The sequence below is a fragment of the Alexandromys fortis genome, unplaced genomic scaffold (genome assembly GCF_014885135.2).
Source record: "Alexandromys fortis isolate MF-2015 unplaced genomic scaffold, M_Fortis_MF-2015_v1.1 scaffold_13, whole genome shotgun sequence".
Classification (NCBI taxonomy): domain Eukaryota; kingdom Metazoa; phylum Chordata; class Mammalia; order Rodentia; family Cricetidae; genus Alexandromys; species Alexandromys fortis.
In genome coordinates, this window is record NW_026067908.1 from 7,284,411 (window position 1) to 7,310,530 (window position 26,120).

Consider the following 26,120-nt stretch of genomic DNA (forward strand, 5'->3'; position numbering starts at 1 on the left):
TCAGGGATTAGAACACCGTGGAGCAACAACCTCACAGTCAGGAATGACCCTGATGTTTACGATGGAGATGGCCCTTCGCCTTGACATAAGAGTTATTCAGTGACTGTGACGGGCTTTCCAAAACAAATAAATTACTAAAGGAAGACCTTGTGCAATGATCTTCCACTTAATGGATGTGTTTGATTCGAAGTTAGTTAGGCAATGGCAATAGGCTTTGTGGCTGACAGTAGGATCCAACCACCTACCAATGCCACCACCAAATGGGTGGGATCTTCTGGTGCCCAGTCCAGTTCACAAGAGCTAACTTAAGACTGTGGTTCGGGTCTCAAAAGGTTCTCTACATATAATCTGGAACTCTGGGCAGCAACTCTGGAGGCTCCACTCATTCCCAGTTCCTGGTACTGGTTCAGGTCACTCAAGAAGAGGACATTAAAACCAAAACAGACTTTCCCTGTACCAGAGAGGGCCTGCAGGAGCTTCAGCTAAGTCCTTAGAGTGAGTGACCCTGACCACATCCGGGCCGCTCCCGAAGGGCCGCTCCCGAAATCCTGTCCTGCGTGTGTCTGTTGCTCTCTGTGAACGGCTCTGGGCTGAGGAACTCACTCACTACTTGACTGCACATGAGGGCCCCAGCTAAGTCATTCTACTTTGCTGAAGTTCTTTGTTCTCATAGATAGCCTAGATATGCTCACTCTCAAAAATTTACTTATTTTTAGCTTATAGGTGTTTTTGCCTGCATGTGTATCTGTGTGAAGGTGTCAGAATTCCTGGAGCTGGAGTTACAGACATTAGTGAAGTGCCAATGTGGGTGCTGGAAATTGAACCCGGGTCCTCTGGAAGCGCAGGCAGTGCTTTTAACCACTGAGCCATCTCTCCAGCCCCCAAGATGTGTTCAGTTTTAAAAATGTTGCAAGCGTGTGCTGTGTTCAAAAACTGGAAGGACACACACATTTTTAGCAGTAGAAATTTTTAGCTTTACGGTAATAGCGCTCCTGTGTCCCGACAGTTTGCCTTGCTGGTGCTGAGGCTGTGCTTCCAGCTGCTAACACAGACCTGCCGGTTGGGGTGTGAGGAGGATTACACTCAAAGGTGCGCATCTGCCTCCCCTCCTCAGAGGAATGCACATAGGACCCTGGCATCCACGCTGCATCTGTAAATGGAACTTCCCCCCCCCTGGCCCTAGCTTCAAATCTGGGGTTCTACGGAATGGGACTTCCAATTAGATCTCCTTATACTGAGTTCCAGCCTGGCGCTGTCTACCCGGGGGGCTGGGCCTGGTGTGTGAGCCATGCTCCAAGGCTCCCTAATTCTTGCTAAGTCATTTGTGTTTCTTGCTGTGATTTGCATGCTGGAGAAACAGGCCCGCACAGTCTTCTCCCCTGCTGCCACTGCTCTTGGGACAGGTGGGTTGAGAGCGGAAAGGAAGCTTTCTGAGAGGCGGCACAGGTCACCCACACCCAGTGAGACACTTTCTCGCTCTCCAGTCTCCTCCTGGGCTCCCTATCTGACCCGGGTCCATGGGCTTGGCAGAAGGCCACATGATGTAAACCAGCTTCCCTCTGTAGAGCTATTAAACTGCCTTGAAGACAAAAGATTTTTTTTTTTTAACCTGACACTCTCTTCCTTTCCAGAAAAATCAAACCTCATTTTTCCATCACTATCAAGAGAAGGAAAGGAAATGACGATTCTGTCAAGCACTGAGTTAGACACTGGGCTAGAAGCTGAGTTATTGGCAACTGCCACCATCATCACGCTAGGTGGACACTGGGGTACCCATGGCACAGATGAAGAGACCCAGGCAGAAGAGGCTGTGTTGCTCAAGGCAACAGGGAGCTCCGGATTACATGGAAGAATTGTCTCTCTGAGTCTAAGGTCTAACTCAAGGACTGCTGGTCTCGGTAGGAAATTACTGCTTCACACTGAGTCCCGGTTTTCAGAACTTCTCTCTCCAGTCTAGGGAGAAAAGAAGTCATCCCAGGGAGCAATGTAGCTGTCATCTGGGACAAGCTCCGGAATATCTGGAGTGTCAGGCTCCTCTACTGCACCCGTCTGACACACTTAAACACCCACATCTTGACGGCAGACATCCGGCTTGTATAAGTGAGTGGAAGGCACTGGCCTGGGAGTCTCGGAGCTGACTTAGTTGCTAGAGCTAACAGCCCTTCCTCTAGGCTCCACTACTCCCATCCTGAATCAGGGAGAGTCTCAGACTCAGTCACAACTATATGCTTTTATGGGTTTCTCCACAAATTCCGAGAGCATCTTTGGGGTTTCCAGGTGCTAACACAGCTCCTGGCTCACAGCAAGTGCCTACAAATGGGTGGATGGATAGACAGACGGAATGAAGCAGAAAGACATCTGGTACAGTGGTTTATGCTTCTCTCCCCCTAGAGACAGCAATCATGTCCCTATGAGAGGTCGGAACACGTTCTTCCAGGATCTGTGGGAATGCCTCATGGGCACCCCAGATCCTATGCTCTGGGGTTTCAAACTTATTGAACAAAACCTCAATGACTAACAACCACAGCCTGGAGAATGTGGCCGTCAGAGGTCAGCCACTTCCCTGTTTCCTTGGTACCCAGCACATCCTGTGACACACACAAACACTTCTCACAGGACAACACAGCAGAAGCCAATGGGGAAAGGGTTCAGGGAAGAGGCAAAAGCCTTGCTCCTAGACCACAGGGCTCTTAGTAATCTAGCAATTCCATGAGTAGAATGAAAAGCAACTTATTGGACTGAAAATGACCATTGACCTACGACCGTCTAGTGACCCGAGGCTCACCCAACACTCATTTCACCCATCAAATACGCACTGCACACTCATTAAAGGTGTGAAGAGAGCAGGAAGGACCTATGATGGAGGACGAGACTATCTATTTTATACAGGGCAGTCGGGGAGGGCTTCTCTGAGAAGGAGACCTGAAAAAAGTCAAACTTGGGCAAGGTGCTGCCTTCCAAGGAAGGAGGAGCCTGCACGTAAACCCACCATAGCCTAATGTGCAATGCAGAAGGAAACGGTGAACGCAGAGTTCCCTATCGCGGAGGTCAGTGATCAGTATTATTTCCTGCTGCCTTCTGGCCACCAAGCAGTACGGAACTGGACAGCTGACACTCTGGAGGTGGGAGGCACAGAGTGTGCTTCTACGTGCTGTGGCTCCCTCCCGTTTTCACAAGACTTGTCTTCACGTATCTGCTCCAGCAGACCACAGTTCCAAAATAGCCATAATACTCTACTTATCTCCCGATCGCTTGGGCACAAGGTGCCACATTATCGTCATTATCTTCCTAGGGCCTCTGCCGGAACTCTTGAAGCACCGTGACCATGCCTTACCAAATTCCATCTTCCCACTCTTATCATGGCACTTGGTACCTATTAGCTGTTCACTAAATACTTGCCAAATGCTGAATGGGTGGTTTTCTTGTGGATGATCCCAGGTCCGAGGCATCCCAGGAGCTCTGGATGGTATCTGAGAATCTGGTACACAGTGCAGACACCAGGTGTGCGACATAAATGGGTGCCTGCTCTAGTGTTGGTGTTTATCCGGCTAACTACACTGTCCTCGTGCCCTGACCGTGGAGGCAAAGAACCAATCCAGATGTGGTCCTCAGGGATGGAGGCCAAAGCCCCGAGGTGGGAGGCATGGTGTATGCTTCTCTGTGCTGTAGCAATCTCTAACAAACCTTAACCTCATCCTTAAGCTTCCATGCCCAGAGATAATTTGGTGTTTCGTCCATGGTTTTTCCAAGCCACCCATTTTGCAAATCCAAACCCAGTCTGGAGTGCCTTTCAAAGCTCTGGAAGCTGCTGCTGCTGATGGCTGAAGCTGACAGGCCTGCTGTGGGGATGCCTGGTGTTTTTAGTCAGCCCGTCTTTGAACTCCAGGCTTACATGGCCAGAAGTTTGGCCCTCATGACTTCCCTTCCTCTTTCATCACACAGAGGACTTTAAACTTCTTCCAAATAAAAACACGCAGACTGCGTGATAAACAGCACCAGCCCTCACTCCTTTTTCTTTTTTCACTTGACAGATGGAGGATGTAGGGCCGGATTAGTGGTAACCACTCTCTCAGGTAGACGTGACAGTGTCCATTTTACAGATGAGTAGACAGAGGCTGATGAGTCTCTCACTCATAGTTCACAGCTAGCTAATAGCAGAGTCAGTATCTGTCTGATTCTAGGGGCAAAAGCAACACGGGTGCGGGTGCACCACGCTCAGCTGGTTCCCATATGATCCTCCCCGATGCTCCAGGGAAGCCGTGGATCTCAGGCTGTCAGAGAAAGCTCAGGGTACGTGGAGGGTAGGCCAGGATCCAGGTCCAACTGTAGCACTTCCTGAGGCCCAACATAAAAGCCCTGGGAGTGGGATGAAGGGCTTGTCTCATTGATGGCAAGATTTCCACTCCCAGGCAGGGAGCTTCAAACCTCCTTGAGGGAAGTTTTGCGAGTGGGACCTGGGAAGGACTGGGATTTGTGTGGAATATCACACAAAGCCAAGGGCTAGGAAGGAGCACTGCTCAAATTGCCAGCCTTTTGAGATTACTTTAAGGCAGATAACCTTGGGGCGGGGTGGGGCGGGGTGGGGCGGGGCGGGAGGTAAGCTCTGTGTGTGTGGGGTGTGTGTGTGTGTGTGTGTGTGTCTGTCTGTCTGTCTGTCTGTCTGTCTGGATCGGAATGTGTGGTTGTCTTCAAGAATGGACAGTGCATATATGTATCTTTGCACAAGTTCCCAAGATCCTGTGGTTGTGTGTAATTAGAGAGAGAGAGAGAGAGAGAGAGAGAGAGAGAGAGAGAGTGTGTGTGTGTGTGTGTGTGTGTGTGTGTGAGAGAGAGAGAGAGAGAGAGAGAGAGAGAGAGAGAGAGAGAGAGAGAGAGAGAGAGAGAATATACCAAGAGACAAGGGCTAAGCATGTCCCCCTCCCCTCCTCTCCCTCCTTTCTTTCACCAGGAAGAAGGCACTACACATTTTTCTCCCTCAAAGGGATACAAATAAATCTCTGATGACAACGCAAGCCTCGCTCAGTCATCCTTTGTACCAACTCCCTTCTGTGACCACAGCTAGTGAAAGGCTGGAGTGGAGTGAGGCAGGCCAGGCGAGGGTGTGGAACCACCTCAACTGTGAAAGCAGATGGGAAGAAGGGCAGGTCAGATCTCTTCTTCTTCAGGTGTGGCTGAAATTAGGTCAAGAGCTCGCATTCCTTTCGGTTTTTTTCTGAGTTGTTTTTTGTTTTTGTTTTTTTTTTTTTTTCGTAGCCAATATAAAGAGAAGAGGCAACAGTGCCCCTTGGGGAAGACCACCCTTCAAGTGTCCTTCTGTTCTCCTGGCTCTGGCTCTGTGATGTCGGTATTAACTTCTCAGATTCAAGTCTATTTCCACAAACAAGATAATCAAAGCCAAGCCCACAAGCTACAGAAAAGCAAATGCCTTGTCGTGACCCATAGTATAGTGCCTGGCACACAGCAGGGCCCCCAAACCTGCACCCCAAACATGTCAACACACACCTGGGCAGCTGCAAAGGCCATCTTGCCCAGAGCTGACTTCAAAAGAATTCAGTATTTTTCTCTTGGAATAGAATGAAGGGACGTGGGGTGGGGGTGGAAGGGATGAACACATACAATTCTCCTAAGCACTTTTACAAAATACTGAAATTACGTTTGCGAAATTGCTTCCAGCCCTTGTAAAATACACACATGGAACAGAAACCTAAATATCTGCTAAATTATCCTTTTTAAGAGCAAAACAAAAACAAGCAAATGAAGAATGGGGGGGTGCCATTCATGAATAAATAAGGCCCAGGTTCGAATGTTTTTATAGGCTGGGGCCTACCTTTCAGCTTTGCATCCTGGGTAATGGGAAGCCAGAGGCCTCTGAACTTGGAAAGCAGTGGGGGAAAAAGCAAAACAAAACAAACTCTGTTTTTTTTCCGATTCCTAATTATGTTTTTTAAATAAGTTGAAATCAAAATGTTCTTTTTCCAAACGGCTTCCACTTTGGGAGCTATGCCTGACCTCGTGGCACCTACTCGCTCTGAACTCCACCGGAGCAGCTGAAGAAAGCAGGAAGTGGCTGGGGACCTCACTTGAGGCGGGAGGAAAGGTGGGAAAAGACTGGCAAAGGGAAGCAGAGCGGCCTGCTGGCCACCGGGCAGCTAGAGTGTTGGGAGCCTGTCCACCTGCACGGTCGGAGCATGTCCGAGGAAGTCAGCTGGGGAAGGACATGCGAATCCAAATCGCATCTCCAGCCTCCAAGGCAAACGAACTCAGACACACTTCTTACTGCCCCTGGATCCAGGAAACAGGAATATGTACTAAAAGTACTTTGTAGGGGCTGGAGAAACGGCTCACCAGTCAAGAGCACCGGCTGTCCTTCCAGAGGACCCGGGTTCAATTCCCACACCCACATGACAGCTCACACCTGTCTGTAACTCCAGCTCCAGAAATTCTGACACCCTCACACAGATATATACAGGCAAAATACCAGTGTACATTAAATAAATAAACAAGTCTTAAAACAAATAAAGAAGTACTTTGTAACAGCCAAGATCACTCTCAGCAACTGAGATAGCGAAGGACAAAGAGACGACAGCTCAGAGGGTAAAGGCACTTGCTACTGGACAATGCAAGGGAGCCTGATTACCCAAGCTCAGTCCCTGGAAGTCAGGGGAGGGTGGAAGACAGAATCGAATCTGACTGTCGTAGACACGCCAGAGTGTGTGTGTGCCTCCTCCCGTATCAATGACTTAAAATGTTTGAGGGACCCAATGAGGATCCCTGAAATCCTTCAAAGGGTACACTATGGGAACAAACCCAGACAGTGTGCGATGCAAGAACCAGAGCAGAAGCCTTGGGTATGAAAGTCACTGCTGGGGCTTTTGCAGATTTGACAGTTCACTTGGATTCTCTGGGTCTAATCATCTTTTCCTAGTCCTGAGCAATGTCTGTAACAAGGTTATGATTGTACAAGCAGCGACGGTACCATAAACTACTAGGCAAGTACTTTCTATCACGCTGTAATTTCAAACTGGACACAGAGTCCCTATCTAGCAGCAGGGTGAACAGACTTTTATCTAGAAAAAGTCTAGACATTAACAGGACTTCTACTACGGCAGTGTTGCGCTCCAATGAGATTTAAGGTGCCCGGGGTCTTTTTCCTCGAGGATTTCACAAGAACTACGTCCTCAGGGATACCAAGGGGGTAAGCTATGGTTGGGTCTGCTCCTGTCAGAGAACAGAAACTTACCACCAGATACAGCATAGTAAACATGGAGAAGGAGGCGTGGCCCGAGAAGAAGGACTTCCTGCAAGAACAAGAGGGGGCCATGAAAGGACCATAGTCACATCCCCAACGTCCACTCTCCTGTCTTCCCTTCCTAGCCTCTGACCTTGACAGCAGACACCAAATCTTGTTCATTTCTGCATTCTTGGTAGTACTTTGGAAACATGCCTGGAACTTAGCAGGCATGCATAAACGAGCAAGAGAAGGAATAAATGAAGGAATGGATTTACCGATGCTATATCACATCGATGTATTTACACATCTGTCTCAATATCAGTAGGCTATGAGTTCTTCCAGCGTAGGTACCACACTTTCTCCCTCATCTAAACCAACCCCGGCCCCTGGGATGTTCAGTAGATGCTCTCCAAAGGACACTGTGTCAAGAGTCTGTGTGCGGGTGGCATCTTACCTGGCCTCCTGTACTTTGCTGTCTTCTCCTCTGCACCTGTAGTTCTGAATGTAGCCCTCGGAGCAGTTGATCTGACTGAAATCGGGGTTACAGACGCTCAGGAAGTGAGGCCGCAGGCGCCCGATGGACACTTTGGCGATGTCTGTGAAGGACTGGCTAACGGCACAGCCAAAGAGGAAGCAGCCCACTTGCTTATACAGAGCGGCCACATAAGGGTTCTGAATGGTGGATCGGGACTTCTCCTTGAGGTAATAGATCCGGTAGAATTCCCCTGTGATGATCTGAAAAGAAACCAAAAAGGAAGTTAGGGAGAGCTGAGACATCCTTAAAGTGACATGGCAGACCACATTTAGTGACAATAGGGGAATATAGTCACTATTTAACTAAAAGGTGCAGAATCTTAATGTCCTACTTAAATACGTATATTTAAATAGACACAAGAGAAACAACCAAAGTATGAATGACATGGCTGTCATTTCCTTCTTTAAAAAGATTCTTATACTCTGTGAGTTCGAGGCCAGCCTGGTCTACAAGAGCTAGTTCCAGGACAGGAACCAAAAAGCTATGGAGAAACCCTGTCTAGAAAATCCAAAAAAAAAAAAAAAGATTCTTACATTGTTATAATATCTCTGTAACAACAATAAATTCGCCAAGTATAAATATACATGTGTGTTTGAGACTAATGTATATATGTGTACATAAAAAAGACTCATCTACAGAAAACTAAAGAAAATAAAGACTCGCTGGGCAGTGGTGTTGCACGCCTTTAAACCCAGCACTCGGGAAGCAAAGACAGGCGGATCTTTTTGAGTTCGAGGCCCACCTGGTCTAAAAGAGCTAGTTCCAGGACAGGCAGGACTGTTACACAGAGAAACCCTGTCTCGAAAACAAACAAACAAATAAACAAAAAAGAGTGGCTACATGTCAGGGACCCATGTGAGCGAATCTTAGGGTTCTGCGATGTGTATTAATGCTAGTTTGGCCCTGGTGCTGGCGTTGATGGGCGTTTCCACAGTCCACAGTAAATACAGCAGTCAGCTCCTGAGTGAATCCAGGAGCACCCTTCCCCACGTACTTCAGCACAAAACCTCTCAGACTTCATTTACTTCCCCATAGAAGGAGGTTGCTGGCCTATGCGGAGTCGCTGATGTATGAGACAGCACTGGCAGGAATGTGCTGAGTCATGGGAAGAGAGACTTAATTTACTTTCATTATTTAACAGTTATCTATTTAATTTTCTATACTGAGAACTGAACCCAAGGCCCCAGCACTGAGTGGCATCTCCGGCCCTATTTTACTTCTTACACATATAGTACTATGAAAACAACAATAGCAAAACCACCGGTCTAACCTGGGCACCGTGGCATACACCTGCAATGCCAGCACTGGGAAGCTCAGGCAGGACGATCAAGGCCAGCCTGGGCTCCACAGGGAGACTCTGTCTCAGAAACAAGCAAAAGCTTTCATAACACTGAAATGAAAGTCAACATTCAATACGGTGCGTTTAGGTGTCTGAATTCCTCAGTCAGGGTTTATTGTCTCCTTAGGTTTGAAAGTCGAAGAGAGGCCAGCGCGCACGCTCTTCTGCAATGTGCTCTATCCCCTAAGCATGGGCCAGCTGTCACTCTATAAGGTGATTGTGGATGGCGACTCTCTGTCATTTGGCCAAATTGCCTTTGGCGATGCACACGTGGATGGTGTTTCTTCAGTCACTGGACCAAACTGCCTTGGGTGATGAACAACCGTGCAGCCGGCAGCGCTTAACTCCACAGCACAGCTGTGGCCACTTCCTGGTTGCAAGCCCAGGCCAGGGATGGCGACAGTCAGCTCATAGCTCACCACAACATTCCCTTTCACACTTCCTCCCACGGAGCAGGATGAACCGCACTTGCCCTTTCAGAGAGCAGAGAGGCTCACAACCACAAGGGAAGCAATCGATGGGCACATCCGGGGCCCTCCTTTGCAGAGGTTCCGTTATTCCTGATAGTGGGGTAAGGCATTGCGGGCTGAGTTTAATCCGGGTCCTCAAAGGCCTCCAAGTATAGGAAGGAGGGTGTAGAGAACAGACACGCCAGCAGGGCCCAGGGACAAGCCGGCACAGGAGTGGGAACAATGCTGACACAAGAGCCCTGGTTGACAAAGGCACTGTATCCATTGGTGTCACACTTTCCCCAGAGCACACCAAGGATGATTCTCCCAGAGAGGGATGGTTCCAGGCTGGCCCAGTCAGCACACCTGCCTAGCTATTCCCTGAGAACATAGAACTAATATTTAACTCCCCGGAGGTGCTCAGAAACGGTCACTGGAGGAACAGACAAGATGTCAGGGAGCAGGAGAAGAGTCAATCCTCTTGACTGCCCAACTGGAAATGTCCCCTGATCCTTGTCAATCAGTGTCCCTCTGATAACATGCCACAGGGATTAAAGTTGGAGCGGTGTGGCAAGTCACATGTGAAAGCAGCCATTCTACGCCGGTGAGACTAGAGCCCAAATTAACTTGCGCCCAAAGATTGGACCCAGACGCGCTCCCCTCTGCCCAATGTTTTTTCCTACCGCTCCTGATCTAATTCCCTTTTCCAACCTGTTCAGGCTTCTACCGTACGGAATCTCACAGGCTAACACGTTCCAGATGTCCGCGACCACAGCCTCACTGGCTGACTTCTGATTCTTTACTCACAAATCACACTCAGGTGTGTTTACCTGGAGGGGGGGGGATGGACACTGAACGAGGATCAAGTAGCCATGGCTGGAGGAATCTGGAACACGTTCTCTACTTGCAGAATCGCGGTTTAGAACTTCAGGAGAGTAATGCCATTCGCCCTCCTCTCTGATGTGCTATCTTTCAAATTAGCTTCCTAACCAAGCAGCGGCAACACGTAAGAGACAACCGTAGAAGGTTACTTGTGAAACACACCTACAAGCAAGGTGCACAACCAAGGTCCTGGGCACAATGCCTGCCCTTGGATTGATATGCGGTTCCAGGACCAGGCCACTGAGTTAGACAAAGAAATCCTGGCTCAAGCACCATTCGGTGGGGCCATCTTGGAGAGCTACGAGTGAGGATCCTGGCGGGAAGGGAAGATGAAGAGAGGACAATAATAGACCGTATGCTACCTCACACCCCTGACAGTGTTAGTTCCAGCCTTTTCTCGGTTCCTTTAAACTATTGTTTCATTTGGCCCACACCCTGTCCAGAAGGCAAGCCGGTTGGCTATACAGATGGGAATTCTGGGGCTCGGAAGGATGGATGTTGGTAAGTGACAGAGGAGGAAAGCCCACACGGCCTCTCAGTTCAAAGATACGGTGTGGGCTGCCCAGAGATTAACTTGTTAGTTCTATTGTTATCAAAACCATTTTCTCTGGTGGAGAAGCCGTCGTGTGTCCCCAGGACAGCCGGGCTGAAGCCACTTAGCAGACACAAGGCTCCGGGACCACATGGCTCCTGGAGCCGCCCTGACAGATTGCACAGTTAATGAGCGGCAAATTATGTATTTTCTCCATCCCCTCGTACAGAAGGGTCGAGGAGTCGACAACACAGTCATAAATCACCATTATGAACCAGGGGGGACTCGGCTTCTTGTAATCCTAACCTTTAAAAGCTATTTAATGAAACTTGGGCTGCACCTCTGCAGGAGAGGCGAGGACTTAAACCGTTCCCTGACACGTTACTCCCCTCCTCTGGAGCCCCAGATTTACTGCTTTCGGACTTTATTCATTATTCACAATGTTTTCATTCCTGGGTCATAAAATGAGCACCCACTCCCCTCCAAAGGCTTGGTCCCCACCCCCAGGCCTTCATTTCTGCCTCAGTCAGCAAGGTTCTGATATGTAAATTTCACTTTGGAGGAAAAAAAAAAACCGCCTTCCTTCCATGTTGATCTCTTTCTGAAGCGGCTAGCAGCAGATCTGGGGTTGATGGCCGGCTGCCAGCCCGGCAGAGCGCTCTCCCCTACCTGCCTTTTAAGGCCGTTGGCCCAGAGTCTGGAAACTCATACAGAGGAAAGCAGGGCAATTAAGCTACGAGGGGACAGAAAGGGATGGGTCCTGCCTGGCCAGCAAGCCAGTGCTTGGGAAGTTGTTCCCAACGGTAAGAGAGAGCCTCTTCCTGCCTTCTGTGGGGAAGAAGAGCCCAGACACCCACGTCTTTTCAGGTTTCTGGAGAGGAAAGGGAGGGGGACATTAGGCCAGCCATAGTGGGAAGGACAGGGTATATGGTATGGAGAACAAACTGGGAGCCAGTAAGACTCAGTGTGATCCCATCTAGATGACTTCACCTATCTGAGCTTAGGTGTCCCCTTACAGTAAACAGCATTAACATCCACCCTGTGAGACTGGCAGGGGATTCAATAGGTGGCATGCCACATGCCTGGCACCTCCAAAGATTATAATATTATTATCATTATTCTCCTTCTCCTCCTCCTCTTCTTCTTCTCCTCCTCCTCCTCACCTCCTTCCCCTCCTCCTCCTCCTCCTCTTCCTCTTCTTCCTCCTCCTTCCATGGTTAGGAAGGGTTGGGCAATACAATAAATTTTTTTAAAAAATCAAAGCACTATTTAAGAATATCGTTTCCAAGAGTTCTTTAAAAAAGAATATTTCAGACTGGATGTAGGGAGCATAACTTGCCAGGGGAGAGGCAGGAAACGCGTGTGTGGTGATGTTGGTTTTGATCCTTCCAGGCAACAAAGCAGAAGAAAAGAAACCCATTGCAGAAGGACCCCCTCGACCCCCACTCAGCCGCTCTGTGTTATTTTAAACACTCTGATCTATTTATAAATTACCCCCCAAAAGTAATATTTTTACACATTACGTCCTAACAATTCTTCTTCTAGAGACTGAGAACACTTCCCCCGTTGACTCTGGAGGGCTAACGTCCCTATATTCTGTTCTGCTTTAATAATATTTACACAGCATTTTACAGCTCACAAAGCGCTCTTCCCTTGGCCCTGTTGTCTGCCTCTCATGGCACCCCGCGGGTCACAGTGCGACTACCAATGCTTTCTAAGAGCGGTGAAGGCCAGCGAGGCCAGGGAGTCACCCTGCATGAAAAGGGGGCACACCTTGGCAGTCCCATCCCTGACACCTGGCCTCCCTCCCTCTCACTCCTGTGTTCTTCCTGATGGTGCCAAGGAAGCTGTTTCTTTAAAAAGCCCCAGCAGGCAGATGGTCCTTATGTCCCAAAGACAGAGACATACAGTAAGATATTCTACTCTTGTAATATAAGCTCGTACGTTTAAGTCCTTGTTAGCCACCAGCCCGAGTTGGTTGTTTTGCCCTACTCCAACCCCTACAGCTCATGTTTGTGGGTTAACAAATCTCTTTGTGCCCTTTAAAGATTCACTCAACCAACATTTGATGATGGAAAATCATTTTTTTTCTCAGTTCTTTCTCAGTCTGGAGGCAAAGGAAAAATATAATAAACTTGGGTTCTGCCTCTCAAGATGAAGCAGGAACGAAGCTGTACTTTCTCTGAAGCCAAATGTTCCATCTACTAAAAAAACCTGCCATATCTTCACTTAAGTATAAGCAAGTAACTGGAAAATTCCCACTATCTAAAGACTGTGAGGACACCAGTGGTGATTCTGAGCTCTATGGGTATGACAACGCTGATGTCTAAGACATGGATGACAAAGAGGCCAGAAGAGACCTCAGAAGCCCATATGGCTGCAGGCCTCATGAAGAACATAGCTTCAAGTGCCATTATTTTCCCAAAATGGAAGGATCTTGCATCCAAAGGCCTCCTTGAAGAGATCCTCTGCCTGTCCACATAAGAGTCTGCTGGCAGCTCTCTGTAGGGTGATGCTTACTACCAAACGCATACCCCTTCTCTGTGTTGAATCTAACAGGATTCCGTAACGTTGTAGCACCGTGTGTTTCTTCCTGTTCCTAAGCTGCTCCCTCCGTTTCCAATGTTTCCACATTGGGCTTAGTCTTCGGTGAGTTGTAGCCCCAGCCCTCTGCTGTGATTTCAGCTGCTTCCCTGGCTCTATGAAGATGATCTTCTACAGGGCAAATGCTTCCCATCAATCCTTTCCAGCCTTCTGCCAATTCCCCCAAGTGGACATGATGCCAGTCGGTCAAACTAACCAAGCTCAAGATTAAACCCAGCCCTGCCCTTCACCACCAAACTACTTCCCTCACCCCTGTATTTCTGGTCCATTGTCCCTAAACCTAACTGCAAAGACCCAGATTCTTAAGACCTCTCCCTTCTTATCCCATTGCCATCAACTTCTATTTGCCCTGCCATTACAAGGTCCCTCGTGTGGCTTTTCTCTCCTGTTCCCCTTGAATTGCCATGATGGCGGTTCAGGCTTCATTCTGACCGTGGTTAGAACACTGACCAAGCCAACTTTAAACAATATTCTCGTCAATTTCTATCAATTAACTGGAGTGAAAATTCCTGAGAGTCAGAGACCTCGACAATCTCGCTCCAGTCTTTGTCTACCTGAACTCCGTCAGCACCCTTGGCCCTGTTTCTCCAGCCAAACAGGTCTGCTCTGCAGTTCCTGCAAGGGCACTGGAGTTGCAAAATCGCCTCCATTGTTACAGAAATCCCCTTCTCCCTGCAAGTCAAGGTCTCTGATGAAAATCCCACCTTTCCCCTCCAAAGTACGCTCAAGTGCCAGCGAGTCTTGGCGCCACGTTTGGGTTTTTTTTTTCCACCTCTGCACTAGGAGTAACTAGACGCGCTAAACCTGGCTCCTTAGCCACGTGAGGGTGGTGCTGGTATCAGCAGCTTGAACGTTTTCTGATAATTAGATAGGACTCGTTAAAACTGATGATCAAGTCGGTGTGTGTGTGTGTGTGAGTGTGAGTGTGAAGAGCCCAAAGTCCTCTTCCCCTGAACTCGCGGGCCCTTCACACCTCACACCGGTCTACACTTGGAGACCTCAAAGCAGGAGAGAATAATAAAAATTTCTGTTTATCTCTTAGTCCCAAGTAAAAGGAAATTTTAACACGTATTGTCCTTAAAGCACTCCCGTCCTAAGGGCCTACGACCTTGGTTCCCCCCTCCGCTCCAATTTGTCTCCCCCCTTGATGCTTTAACAGCACAGCTGGCCTCACACCTGCCTCGCATGCCCTTTTGACCACATGTTACAACGGCAAAATCACATCTTATCCATCAATTGATGGGCCAGTGTCACCCACCAGGACTGTGTGGTATGAGGGAAAGAGCATCTACATATCATAGTCCTCCTCCTCCTTCCTCCTCTTCCTCTTCTCCTATACTGGGAGCTGAGTCTAGGGCCATGTACTTAGTTAGCTTTTGTCTCCTCCGCTCAAATCATTTCTCACAAATTACCAGCGGCCACTCGCCCAGCGGCCTGGATGTTTCGTCTCCGTAACGTAGCTCTCCAAGACCAAGAACTAAAAGCTTTTATAGCTGACTAAGGAAAGACAAAGAACCCTCTACGTAGCACCAAACGTATTGTAGATTAAAAACCAAACAAAAATCCAAGCAACCACCACCAAAGACTGTTCATTAGAATACTTGGGCTTTAAGCAAGTCAGACCTGAGTTTTAACTCTTGCCTTCACTCTTGTCCAGCATAGTAACTTTGGATGGAAGCACTTTCCTCTATAGGCTTCAGTGTCCTCACTCACTCAGAAAATGGGGAAAATAGCCGGGCAATGGTGGCGCACGCCTTTAATCCCAGCACTCGGGAGGCAGAGGCTGGCGGATCTCTGTGAGTTCGAGACCAGCCTGGTCTACAGAGCTAGTTCCAGGACAGGCTCCAAAGCCACAGAGAAACCCTGTCTCAAAAAACCAAAAAAAGAAAATGGGGAAAATAGCACCTACCTCATACAGCTGCTGACGAGCATTTAGGATAAGGCAAATTAGTTTCTAGTCCCTCAGATAGCTCATACAAAGATCTGACTATCCCACTATGCTCTGACTCCCACAGATTCGATCCCTCAGACTCATAAGCACTGTGACTTAAGACAGAGACAACTGTCACCTTCGTATTAGATACTGTTTGCAAACAGTCGTGAATGCTAAGGGTCATACATAACTGGACAGGAATCGCTGTGGGCCTCACTTCTTTCCAGGCCTTGCAGTGAGAACGGGTGCTGGAGAGAATAAACGAAACCCTAGACAGAGCTGGGCAATGCCTGCGTCTGTTAAATCACAGATAGATGCCCCCTCCCATAAACCCCCGGGGATAAGAGGGTCTCTGCAGCCATCTGATCAGGGGACAGCATAGCCGAAGGATTAATGTGACCTCTCTCTGTTGGTGGTCTGGGTAATTGCACAGATGGAGAGGCTTGTAAACTGGGGGACTGGGTGTCCCACTAACTCACCGCTGGGCCAGCAGCACGGCTTCACCTTTTTTTTTTCCCAGTTGAAAACTCAACTAACCTTTAATGAGGAGCAATGTTGGGGAACCTTGTTTTTTCTTGGCAGAACTCTTGCAGATAAAGGGAGATGGGGCTGGGGGTGGGAGACTAATGAAGTCCAGACGTGGGCCAACTGAAGTCCGATCCTGAACAAACAAGCCCTGGAGCTCTTCTTCTTGTCTCTTCTGTAAGAAATTTGCATGTGGCACTGAGCATGCCCCCATGTTCCACACAGAGCGGATTTAAGGCTTCTGGGAAACAAACAGGATCCCCCGGTATCACAGGCCCAACGCTTTTGATTTTTCTGCCCATGACTGAAAGGATCCTTGGTGATTTTATGCACTTATATAAAGCGCCATCGCCTGCATTTTGAAAACAGTATTAAATCACATTGATGGTCCCCACCCTGTGCAGCTAACAGGACACAATCTTGGAAGCAGACACAAGAGGTCAGCACCCCAACTGGGATTTTGGGAAGGTGGGGGAGGAGGTATCCAAGGAATGCTTCCTGGAGATGCCTTCTTGATATTTATTCAGTGACTAATCATGTTTCACCAGAGGAGAAGACCTGCCCCCCCCCCCCCCCCCCCCCCCCCCCCCCCCCNGGTTTTCTCTTGGCAGTGGCATCAGTTACAGACAGCTTCTTGGTTAGAGGTGGGATGCTGTGTCTGCTTCCCCCCCCCCCCCCCCCCCCCCCGTCTGTCTGGAACCTGTCATCCAGCAGGAGGGACCAAACCTAGACAGGATCCCAGGACAAGGCAGTGAGTATTAACTGTACTCTTGGCTTGTTGGAGATGGGGCACTTGCTGGTTGTGCCATGAGATGGGGCACTTGTTGGCCGTGCCATGAAACAGTGTGCACGCACTTCTCCACCATGTGTCCCACACCCTGGTACATCAGAGGCCTGAGAAATAGTTGTGGAAGGGAGGCAGGCTGGCGAGGACAACAGGTGTCACGACTTGAAAAGCCTCAACTCTGCGGGATCAAGACTGTTGCTGTGACCCTGCCAGACTAGGAAAGTCACTGATTGTCCTCGAGCCCCAGTTCTTGACATTCCTTCTCCCAGGACGACTACCAGGGGCCAATCAAGAGTGCGCATGCAAAAGTGTGCTGCTCCCTGAACTATGCAAGACTACAGAAAAAGCAAGCATGGATCTCACTGATCACACACAGAAGAGCGCTTGATTTGAAGGCCACAATCATGCCAGGGAGTTAATGACAGGCCAAGCCCGCTTTCACAGAAAGTGAAGTGTCGCTCAGAGAGGTCCAGTGGCTTGCTCACTGGTCGCACAGTGAAAACAAGGAAGAGCAGGAGACACAATGGGACACAAACCTAAGACAGAGAGTGCCAGAAGTCTGAGGTGTTATTTTTGGGTTTGTTTGGTTGTTGTTGTTGCTAAGTTAGGAATATTTTTGCACAGCTGGATCTTCGAGGGGAATTAGCATGCCATGGCCATGGCCAGCAGGGAGGAAGACTGACCTACGGCATACCCGCGCATCATTCCTAGATCTAAAGAGTCTACGTGAGCCCATCTTGGGGTCTGATCATGGCAAGCACTGAGCCCGTGTTTACTGAACAGGACAATGCCCATTTGGGGGCCATGTTAAGACCTTGGGCCATAATAGTCTTGATGGGGCAGCGCAAGGCCCCGCTGACGGAAGGCTACACAGGACGTGGGATTTTACTATAGGCTGCTCCTAGCCTGGCTGCTGCTAGAATCATTAAGGCTTTTCAAGGCAGGGTAGGGGCTACTGCTGTGTGCACTTGGAAGGAATTCTTATGCTATAGTTCTAGAATCTGATACACATCAGAAGAGGTCAAAATGACGACTTTTTTCCATAGGTTCTGCTCCGAAAGGTGTCTGTCTGCTTTCTCTATAACTTCTGATGATTTGCGTCTTGAAGTCACCCCGATCTCCTCCAGCACCATTCCAGGCTTTTGTTGTGGTGACTGGGCAAACTGGATCAAGGGCATCCGAATCAGTCAAGGCTCCTCTGGCTGTTTTGGAACCTGACATTGAGCAGGTCCACGGCAGTCCATAGCAGGCTGATTAGATTTCCAGTTCTGCAACCTGCTCCCTTGCCTGACCGTCCCTCAGGCTCTCTGGTCAGAAGTCGATTCTGGGTGAAGGCAGTCAGGCTCCTGGAGAATCAAGCTGGGAGAGTGGGAAATGGGCCCTGCTGCTGTTGCTGCTGCTGTCTGTAGCTTGGATAGCTTTTCCAGAACTGAGCACACCAAAGCAAGTGATTCATCTGCCTCTGAGGTCTTCACTGAACTTTTCTGCAGGAGCGCTCTTGGCATGATGGCAAGCAAGCAGGCTAGCAGACCTCTACAGGCGATAGGAGCACACACATCACGTGCGCCTCTAGCTGAAATGCTTTGGCAGCAAGAGCGGGAGGTAGAAATCCGAGTGCAAAGAGGAATGATAGGCAAGAGACCTCGGATCTAACTAACTAAGGACACGAAGAGAGTGGCAGACCCACAGTCAAAAGTGGGGAATTCTTTTCCAGACTCCATTGTCTTGGCTACATTGCATCACCATATTTTGACATTGTATCTTCATTTGCAAGGAAGGCAGCTAACATTTATTGAGTAAACTTCATTGTGCCTGGCATTGAATTACTGTGTGTGTGCTAATCTCATTTCAAAACTTTAGCAAAACACGTCTACTTACATACTCTTTCCACTTAACATATGACTCTACCAAGGCTCGTCAAGCTCAATTAACTTGCAACATTCCCCACCACAGAAGACCTCAGGTATGAACCAGAGCACATACCATTATGTAGCTCTTGGTGTTTCTTTGAGGGTCAACTTTATCAACACAGTCTCCACGTTTCCCTGGTACACAGTAGCTCTTGACCAGCATACCGGTTAGTGGTATGTATTTTTTTTCTAGATTATCTTTACAAATTTTTACTATTGGCATAGGGGGCTGGCACACGTGCCACATTGACCATGTGGAGGTCAAACCAGAGGAAAACTTTCAGGGGTTGATTCTCTCTTTCCCCCTTTAGGTGGGCCCCAGAAACCGAATTCATTTGCACAGCAAGTCCTCTTCTCACTGGGCCATCTCACCGACCCTGCTGTGTACCTTGCCTGGTGTTTCTCTGAACTATACCATGGCTTGATTGAAACCTATTTTATCGACATCATTGCTTATCCTATAATGAAGGGTCCAGCACAAGAGTGTGTCAAGGAAACCTGGGGACCCAGGGAACATTTCGGTGAAAACATCAAGGTGACAATGGTAAAGGGACAGGAACACGAAGCACTTGGGAATAGGTGTGAAGAGGAATTAGGAATGTTGGGACCTGTGCAGGAGGCACGGACTTCTGTTTGGGAAAAGAAAGACAGGAAAGAGAGAACAGCCTCTGGAGAAGCCGCTTTAACACTTCCTTTGCCCATCCTGGGGCCTGAGAGAGACCAGGGGCTGCTCCATGTACAAGACTGTGGACACTTCATCTAGCTCACTGTATGAAGATGTTTGTAGGGCCACAGTGTTTGAGTTCAACGGCAATCTTGAGGAACTGTGAACATCATTTGAATTTTATAGATGAGGAAACTGAGGGTGATGGAGACCCATCTTTCACTGGATTCCCATTGGGAAAGGTGTCTAACGCACTTTCTCCTGTGTGCCTGAGAGCAGCCCCCAGCACACGCTGGGGATAACACCTGGTAGAGCATCTGAACAGCATGTGACGTACCTGTCCTGGACCTGTTCTTATCACAAGACTCCGAGATTATAACGTGCTCTCTTAAAGTATTCAATTAGCCAATCCCCTATCTATCAAGAACACCTGTTCAACCCTCAGCAAGGCATACTCTACAATTATCTGCCTTCCACAACAAATGCTCCTTTCAGGAAAAGCCATTCTTCCCGGAGAACTCATTCCCACAACCATCAATTGGGAGCAATAGTAAACAGAACCTTTCATTTCTCAGCTTTGGAACCGAGATCCTTAGTGAACCTTCCCAAGCTACTATGGCTGTCAAGTGGGCTGTTTTTCTTTTAAAGATTGGAAAGAATTCTACAAGTCCCCCCCCCTCCCCGACATTGCCCAAATTCAAAACGTTGATTAAAAAACAAAGAGGGTGTTTTAGAGTTCACAACCAAGTTCCAGAGTAGGCAAGTCACAAGAAAAACCTGTGCTAATCAGCAGGTTAATTGTCACAAGCCAGACCAGGCCAGTTAAGCTAACCACCTACCCCATCCAGTTCATCCAGAGAGGCTAGCCACCCTGAAATGCATATCTGAAAGCTGGGGAGGGGGCTCTGCAATCCAGGCATAGGCTTGAAAGCCCAAGTTTTACTAGCTAGAGGCTCTGCGGCTACGTCTTTTATCTAAGCCCTCTGTAGGTTTTCCATCTGCATAATGGGGATAGCAGGCCAAAGTTCCCCCTCCAAGCTAAGTTCCACAGCAAAGCAGCTCAAGCATCTACAGGATTTATGGGCCTAGTGGCTGCCTTGCCTCTCCGGTTCAGCCTCCTGGCAGGAGTTCAAGGGCAGAGTACAAACTTAGAAGATGCTGGAGGGGTAGACAGATGCCGTAAACCTCACAAATCGTAACACAGGCTTTCAACGGATGACCCTCCCCTTCTCCGGCCTCAAAGGGGCGCAGTAAAAGAAGGTAGGGCCTAGGTGGACCACACCCAAATGCCCACAAGCTAGCACTGACTGCTCCAAAGGATCCTGGACCTTGTCACAGCCCCTGTGTGGCAGATTTCTGCAGCATCGTTCACAAGGGCTATATGTCCTTTAAGGGAAGCACAAGTCAGGATGGACTTTATATGGATACCCCAGCAACCTGTTCAGCAATTAAGAGTTTGCAAAGTCTTTTAATACTCATTGTGCTGATAGTTTTGTGTTGACACCAGCTAGGGTCATTTGGGAAAAGGAAATCTCTACTGAGAGAATGTTTCTACCAGACTGGCCGGTTGTGGGGCATCTCTGACTGATGACAGATGCGGGAGGGCCCGGGTCACTGTAGGCAGTACCACCCCTGGGCTGTGGGGTCCTGGGTGCTGTAACAAAGCAAGCTGAGCAAGCCATGGAGAGCAAGTCAACAAGCAGCATTCCTCCATGGCCTCTGCTTCAGTTTCCCTCTCCAGTTCCTGCCCTGACTTCCCCCAGTGTTGGACTGCTACCCGGAAATCTAAACGGAAATACACCCTTTATGCCCCAAGTTGCTTTTGGCCACGGTGTTGCCATAGCAGTAAAAATTCTAAGACACTCTTGGTCTTTTTTAGTTTAGTGTGATGCCTCGAGGCAGCAGGCTCCTCAGTTTCAAAGATTCACGCTTGCTGGTCCAGGGTGGGGTCTGCATCAAGTGCTCTGAATTCCAAGGCTTATTTATCTTACCACCATAGCCACGGGGTAAGAAAACTAGTCTGTAGGCTGGCAATCTGCACCACCACCACCACAATTCAGCAAAGGGGGAGGCAAGAGCACAGAAAACACCTTGGCTAGCTGACAAGGATGGGACTCAGCCTCCGGACACAGTGGCTCAGAGTGGAAGAGATGTCTCAGATCCGATCTCAACTGAGTCTTACTCTACAGACATTTAGAGAAGAAAACCAATATTTAAACTCCACGAGATCATCATGAGGATAGAGAACGTTAAATACTTTTTAGAAGGTGTTTCTAAATGTTTGTTTATCTCCTCGCAAACAGTATTAGCTGCCCAAGGCAAAACAACACTGGATGAAGTTTTCTTTGGTGGAAGTCTCTTTTGGCTGGTGGCAGCCTCCAAGGGCTCAGATAGGCTGCGGTGTGACACAGGAGGCAGTCAGATCAGTAGGGCGGAGGCAGGACACTTACCGCCAGGATGGCGATGACGATCCCCACGGCACAGAGCACAGCGTCGTTTATGGTCTCACTGACTTTCAGGGGGTACTTGATGCTCTCGTCGTTGCAGTAAAACCCGCGGCGGTAAGGCTTAATGGTGCTTGTCTCGATGATGAGGAAGGGCAGAGCCGCTGGGGGAACACACGAGGGGAAGGAGAGAGAAAAGAGAGATCAGTGCAAGGAGCCTACGGCAGAGACTGCCCCAAATGTCAGACAGAAATGCTCCGGCCATTCCTTCATCTGTGGGATTCTGCGGCCTCTGAGAAGCCTTCATGACGTGTATCCCCTCTCCCCATTCATCACCCCAGGAAAATGGCTTCCTTCTCCCTTTTTTTGTTCCTTGCGGTAGTGGAGGAGTTGGGAAAGAAGTCTTCCATACCCTGCTAAAAAGTTAAAACCAGGTTTTAAAGAAGGAGCAACGCAACCCAAGACTGTTGTGTTGGGTTAGGTGTCCAGGGTGACGTCTCCTGGGCCCTAACAAACCACCTCTACCCTGAGAAGCTCATCTGAAGGCCAAGCATGTTCCACACAGTTGTGCAGGCACCAGAGCCCTAGATTCACCATTTCCTAGCTACGTGGCTCCCGACCTCAGTCCGTCCTCCTCAGCTCAGTCACCTCCCTGTAAACGTGCTTCGTGAGCAGTCCTTTCCTGTACATAAAGCCTCTGGCAAAGGGTCTGGCTCAACAGTCACCATTTTTCAAGTCTTTTCGCTCACTGTTCAGAGAGGTAGACTAAAGTTGAGTTCAACCCTTCCACTGATATCCCAGATAGCAGCCCCCCAGGGCACAGGAAGTACCAGATCGTCACAAAAGTCACAATGAATAGATTTTACCACCTGCCCAGAAGTTCTTCAAAGCCCAGAAGCATAAGCAACTGTCCACCATATTAAGTCTGGCAGGAATACTACAGTCACCTCCTACCAGGGTGCCTGGCCCACAAGGCCTCCTGCACACAATCACTAGTTCACTTCTTTCTGTTTTGGTTGTTGTTTGAGACAGGGTATTGTTATGTAGCTCTGGCTGGCCTGGAACACACAGAGATTCACCTGCCTCCGCCTCCCAAGTGCTGAGATTACTCCTGGCTGGTTGAAAGACTTGAACCATGAACATGCTAGTGCCTTGGTAAAGCGCCACCAATGGTTTGCCACGGCCATGAGTAACACAAAATCTTTAGCCCCATCCAAGAAAAGAACCTCTCTCCTTCAGCCTCCAGTCTTCCAGTCCTCTGGACACCAAGGAAACAGGTACAGGGTCTGGCTCACGCCATTCCAGAGGCTAACAACTGTCCAGGAGTTTATCACGTTAATGCACTGAACAGCAGGGTAACCCACAGGTCACTGTAGGACATCATTTCAGCACCACCCTTCCCTTCTTCTAGGGAGAAAACAAGAGGCTCAGAATCTTTAGCTCCTGTAGGGCTTTTGAAGCCTACCCCTCCAAGCGCCTAAATCCCTAATTTAACTCAGCAAATTGCTTTCATTCAAATGTGAAATTCATTAGTGGGGAAAAAAAATCCCAAGATAAGCAATTGTTTAAAAGATAAAATTCCCTTTTCATTTTTTTTTTTAAATTCAATTCATGTCACGTTACTCAAACTCCCAGACCGCCTCTGAAAAAAAGTACCACGAACTCCCACAATTTTTCAATTACTCTGGGCCAGACCAGCAGCGATAAAAACACCGGCTTTCCAAAGCGTGTATTTATGTATCGCAGCGCATACACACATGGATTTATTTGGTTTTATTCTTTGGATTTATTTGAATTCTACGGCTATTTATTTTGTGACCCCCTAACTGCTTCCTGCTAGAACAACAATTTACTTTATCAAATTCATACTGGCGCTTTGGAAAGAAGCACAAGCAACACACCGCAGTATCGGGCCTGACCTTCTCAAAGTAAACACAGAGGGGCCCTGAAAGGCAATAACCATTAACTTTAGAAACTCTCTGCCCTGGAGTAGGGGGTGGGGAGGCAGTGGATAAATACGTTGGTGTCGCAGTAACAGAAGTCGGCTGATGGTCTGGGTTTGGGGGCCTGGGAGGGATAACACAAAGGCTCAGCCCTTCTTTACTCCACGGCCTAGAGATTTTGAAATGGACCCAAGTTGGCTCTGCAGAGGGACTGGGAAGCCAGACACTGATATTATAGCAGACTTTTAGAGCTCTGAGCCACGGCCTCTGAGGTGCTTAGGAGCTAAGGGAAAAGCCTCAGGATAGGAACAGACTGCCGGTGCCTGCCGTTCACGACTCACACTTAGACCTCCAGCATCCATATCCAATAGTTTCACGTGATCGGCCCGCAAACCATGTTTCTGAGGACAATAAGGCATGCATAAAAGAACTCCGGAGTTAGGACAGAGCTAGCCTAATGATCTCGGGGTTGCTGTTCCACTTGAGCAGGTCATTTCACATCTTCAAGAATTCCCTTTCTCATCTGCTAAATGAGAAGATTAAAACCTAAGTTCAGTTTTCCTGGGATGACGGGATAAACTGGTGCGTTCAGCCATTCGCTCAGCAGGTTTGTACTGACTTTTTAACTATGTTTGTTCTGTGAGGAAATACAAATCTACACAGACACTGCCCTCAAGGAGTTTCCAGTCCAGTCAGGGAAAACACAAGAGAGAGAGAAAGAGAGAAAAAAAGAGAGAGAGAGAGAGAGAGAGAGAGCACATCTTTCTAGGAAGCCTTGGCTGAAAGAAATCCAAAGCAACACACAGGCAGTAATAACCCAGGGTCTAAAACACACCGAGGACACTTGATCAATGTCAACAGGAGATGAGAGGGACCCAAGGAGAAGGCTCGGAGAGGAAAACCATCTGGTTTGTTCCTCTGCCCTCTCTGGCTGGGAACAACACAGATGCTTTCTTTGCCTGTGGCTCGGGGAGGGTTTCCGCTTCTGATTATACGGGTGGTGGCTGCAAAGAGACAAGAGGTTGGATCTAAACAGTTTCTGTTTATTTTCTTGAAAGGCGTGGAGATATCATTTAGAAAACCCAATGGACTTTTCTATCTCCTTTACAAACTTGTGGTATTTACTGAGGGTGATGCCAGTCAAATCTTGACTTTCCTCCAGAAAGAGTTGACGGAAACTGAATGAACACTCCCCCAACTGGACAGCTAGTTCTTGAGACAGAAGAGCAGGCTTTGCTTCAGGAGAGCAACAGAGGAAGGGAAGAAGGAGGGGTCCTTTCCAAAGCAGGGTGTCTGTTCCCATCACTGCTGGCAATCTTATTGTCTTCTGCTGTTTTTATTTGGCTTCAAACAAACAACTTCACAGCATCCTAGGGTGAGATGCTGGACATAGCTTCGTCCCTAGAGAAGTTCACGTGGTTGTTTAAGAAGTCACAAACCAAGGGCCTGGCAGCAGTGGCACACACCTTTAATCCCAGCACACAGGAGGCAGAGGCAGGTGGATCTCTGAGTTTGAGGCCAGCCTGGTCTACAGACGGAGTTCCAGGACAGGCAGAGCTACACAGAGACAATGTGTCTCCAAAAACAACAACAAAGCACTGACCCAAGAGTGTCAAACATTGCCAATGCAAGGACCAATGCTCACGTAGAAAGGCACGGAGAGAACAAAACTCCTCTCCTGGGGCACTAGAGGGAGCTTACAGGGGCTGCAGACTTGAGCCCACCCTTGCTTGAATGAGTAGAAGAAATTTCTGGGCCCCAGGGACCATGTAATGTGCACCCAAGGAAGATGCAATGCAAGTAAGGATTCCAGTCCTGGCATTCACAAAAGGACAACCATTACAGAATACAGTTTCGAACTTTGCTGCGGTCAGGAAGAGACAACTCAACAGTGAGCAGAAGAGAGAAACGCAGCACAAAGACTAGGAGGGGTCGTTAACATTTACTGAGCCAGCATTACGTGTGCCCGCACTTGAGGATTCCCACACACACTCCTGTGGTCTCACAGCCTACTTACTTGCTGACTGAGCTATGGAGATGAAAGAGGCTAAGTCCCAATCTCCAAGGGGTCCAAAGGCCAATCACAGAGAGCTAGCCTGGGAAGCCACCCTATGTTTCAAAGAGATTAAGGCGATTTAGCAAAGTCACTCTGTCAGTTAATGGTGAAGCTGGACGGCGTTCAAATGACCTGACTAAATCTTGGGTGCTTTCTAGAGTGAGTCACTTAAAACAGAAGCACCCATGAGTATGGAGAAATGAGCTGAAGCTCCCCCAGTAACGCTCATGCCTCTGGAGAGAGAGAGAGAGAGAGAGAGAGAGAGAGAGAGAGAGAGAGAGAGAGG

At 48.6% G+C, this 26,120-nt stretch overlaps 1 protein-coding gene and 1 long non-coding RNA gene across 2 annotated transcripts in view; one reads left to right on the plus strand and one right to left on the minus strand.

Moving 5' to 3' along the window:
• The window catches only part of LOC126498032 (uncharacterized), a 505,230-nt gene that overhangs the window by 400,502 nt on the left and 78,608 nt on the right, over window positions 1–26,120 (plus strand). The gene's annotated exons all lie outside the window — the stretch shown is intronic.
• Plpp3 (phospholipid phosphatase 3) overlaps window positions 1–26,120 on the minus strand; it is a 77,011-nt gene that overhangs the window by 17,209 nt on the left and 33,682 nt on the right. Inside the window, exons 2-4 of the mRNA XM_050136362.1 lie at window positions 21,842–21,999; window positions 7,686–7,966; window positions 7,241–7,298 (exon numbers count right to left, since the gene is read on the minus strand). Of these exons, the coding sequence (XP_049992319.1) occupies window positions 7,241–7,298; window positions 7,686–7,966; window positions 21,842–21,999 (497 nt within the window). The remainder of the gene's footprint in view (window positions 1–7,240; window positions 7,299–7,685; window positions 7,967–21,841; window positions 22,000–26,120) is intronic.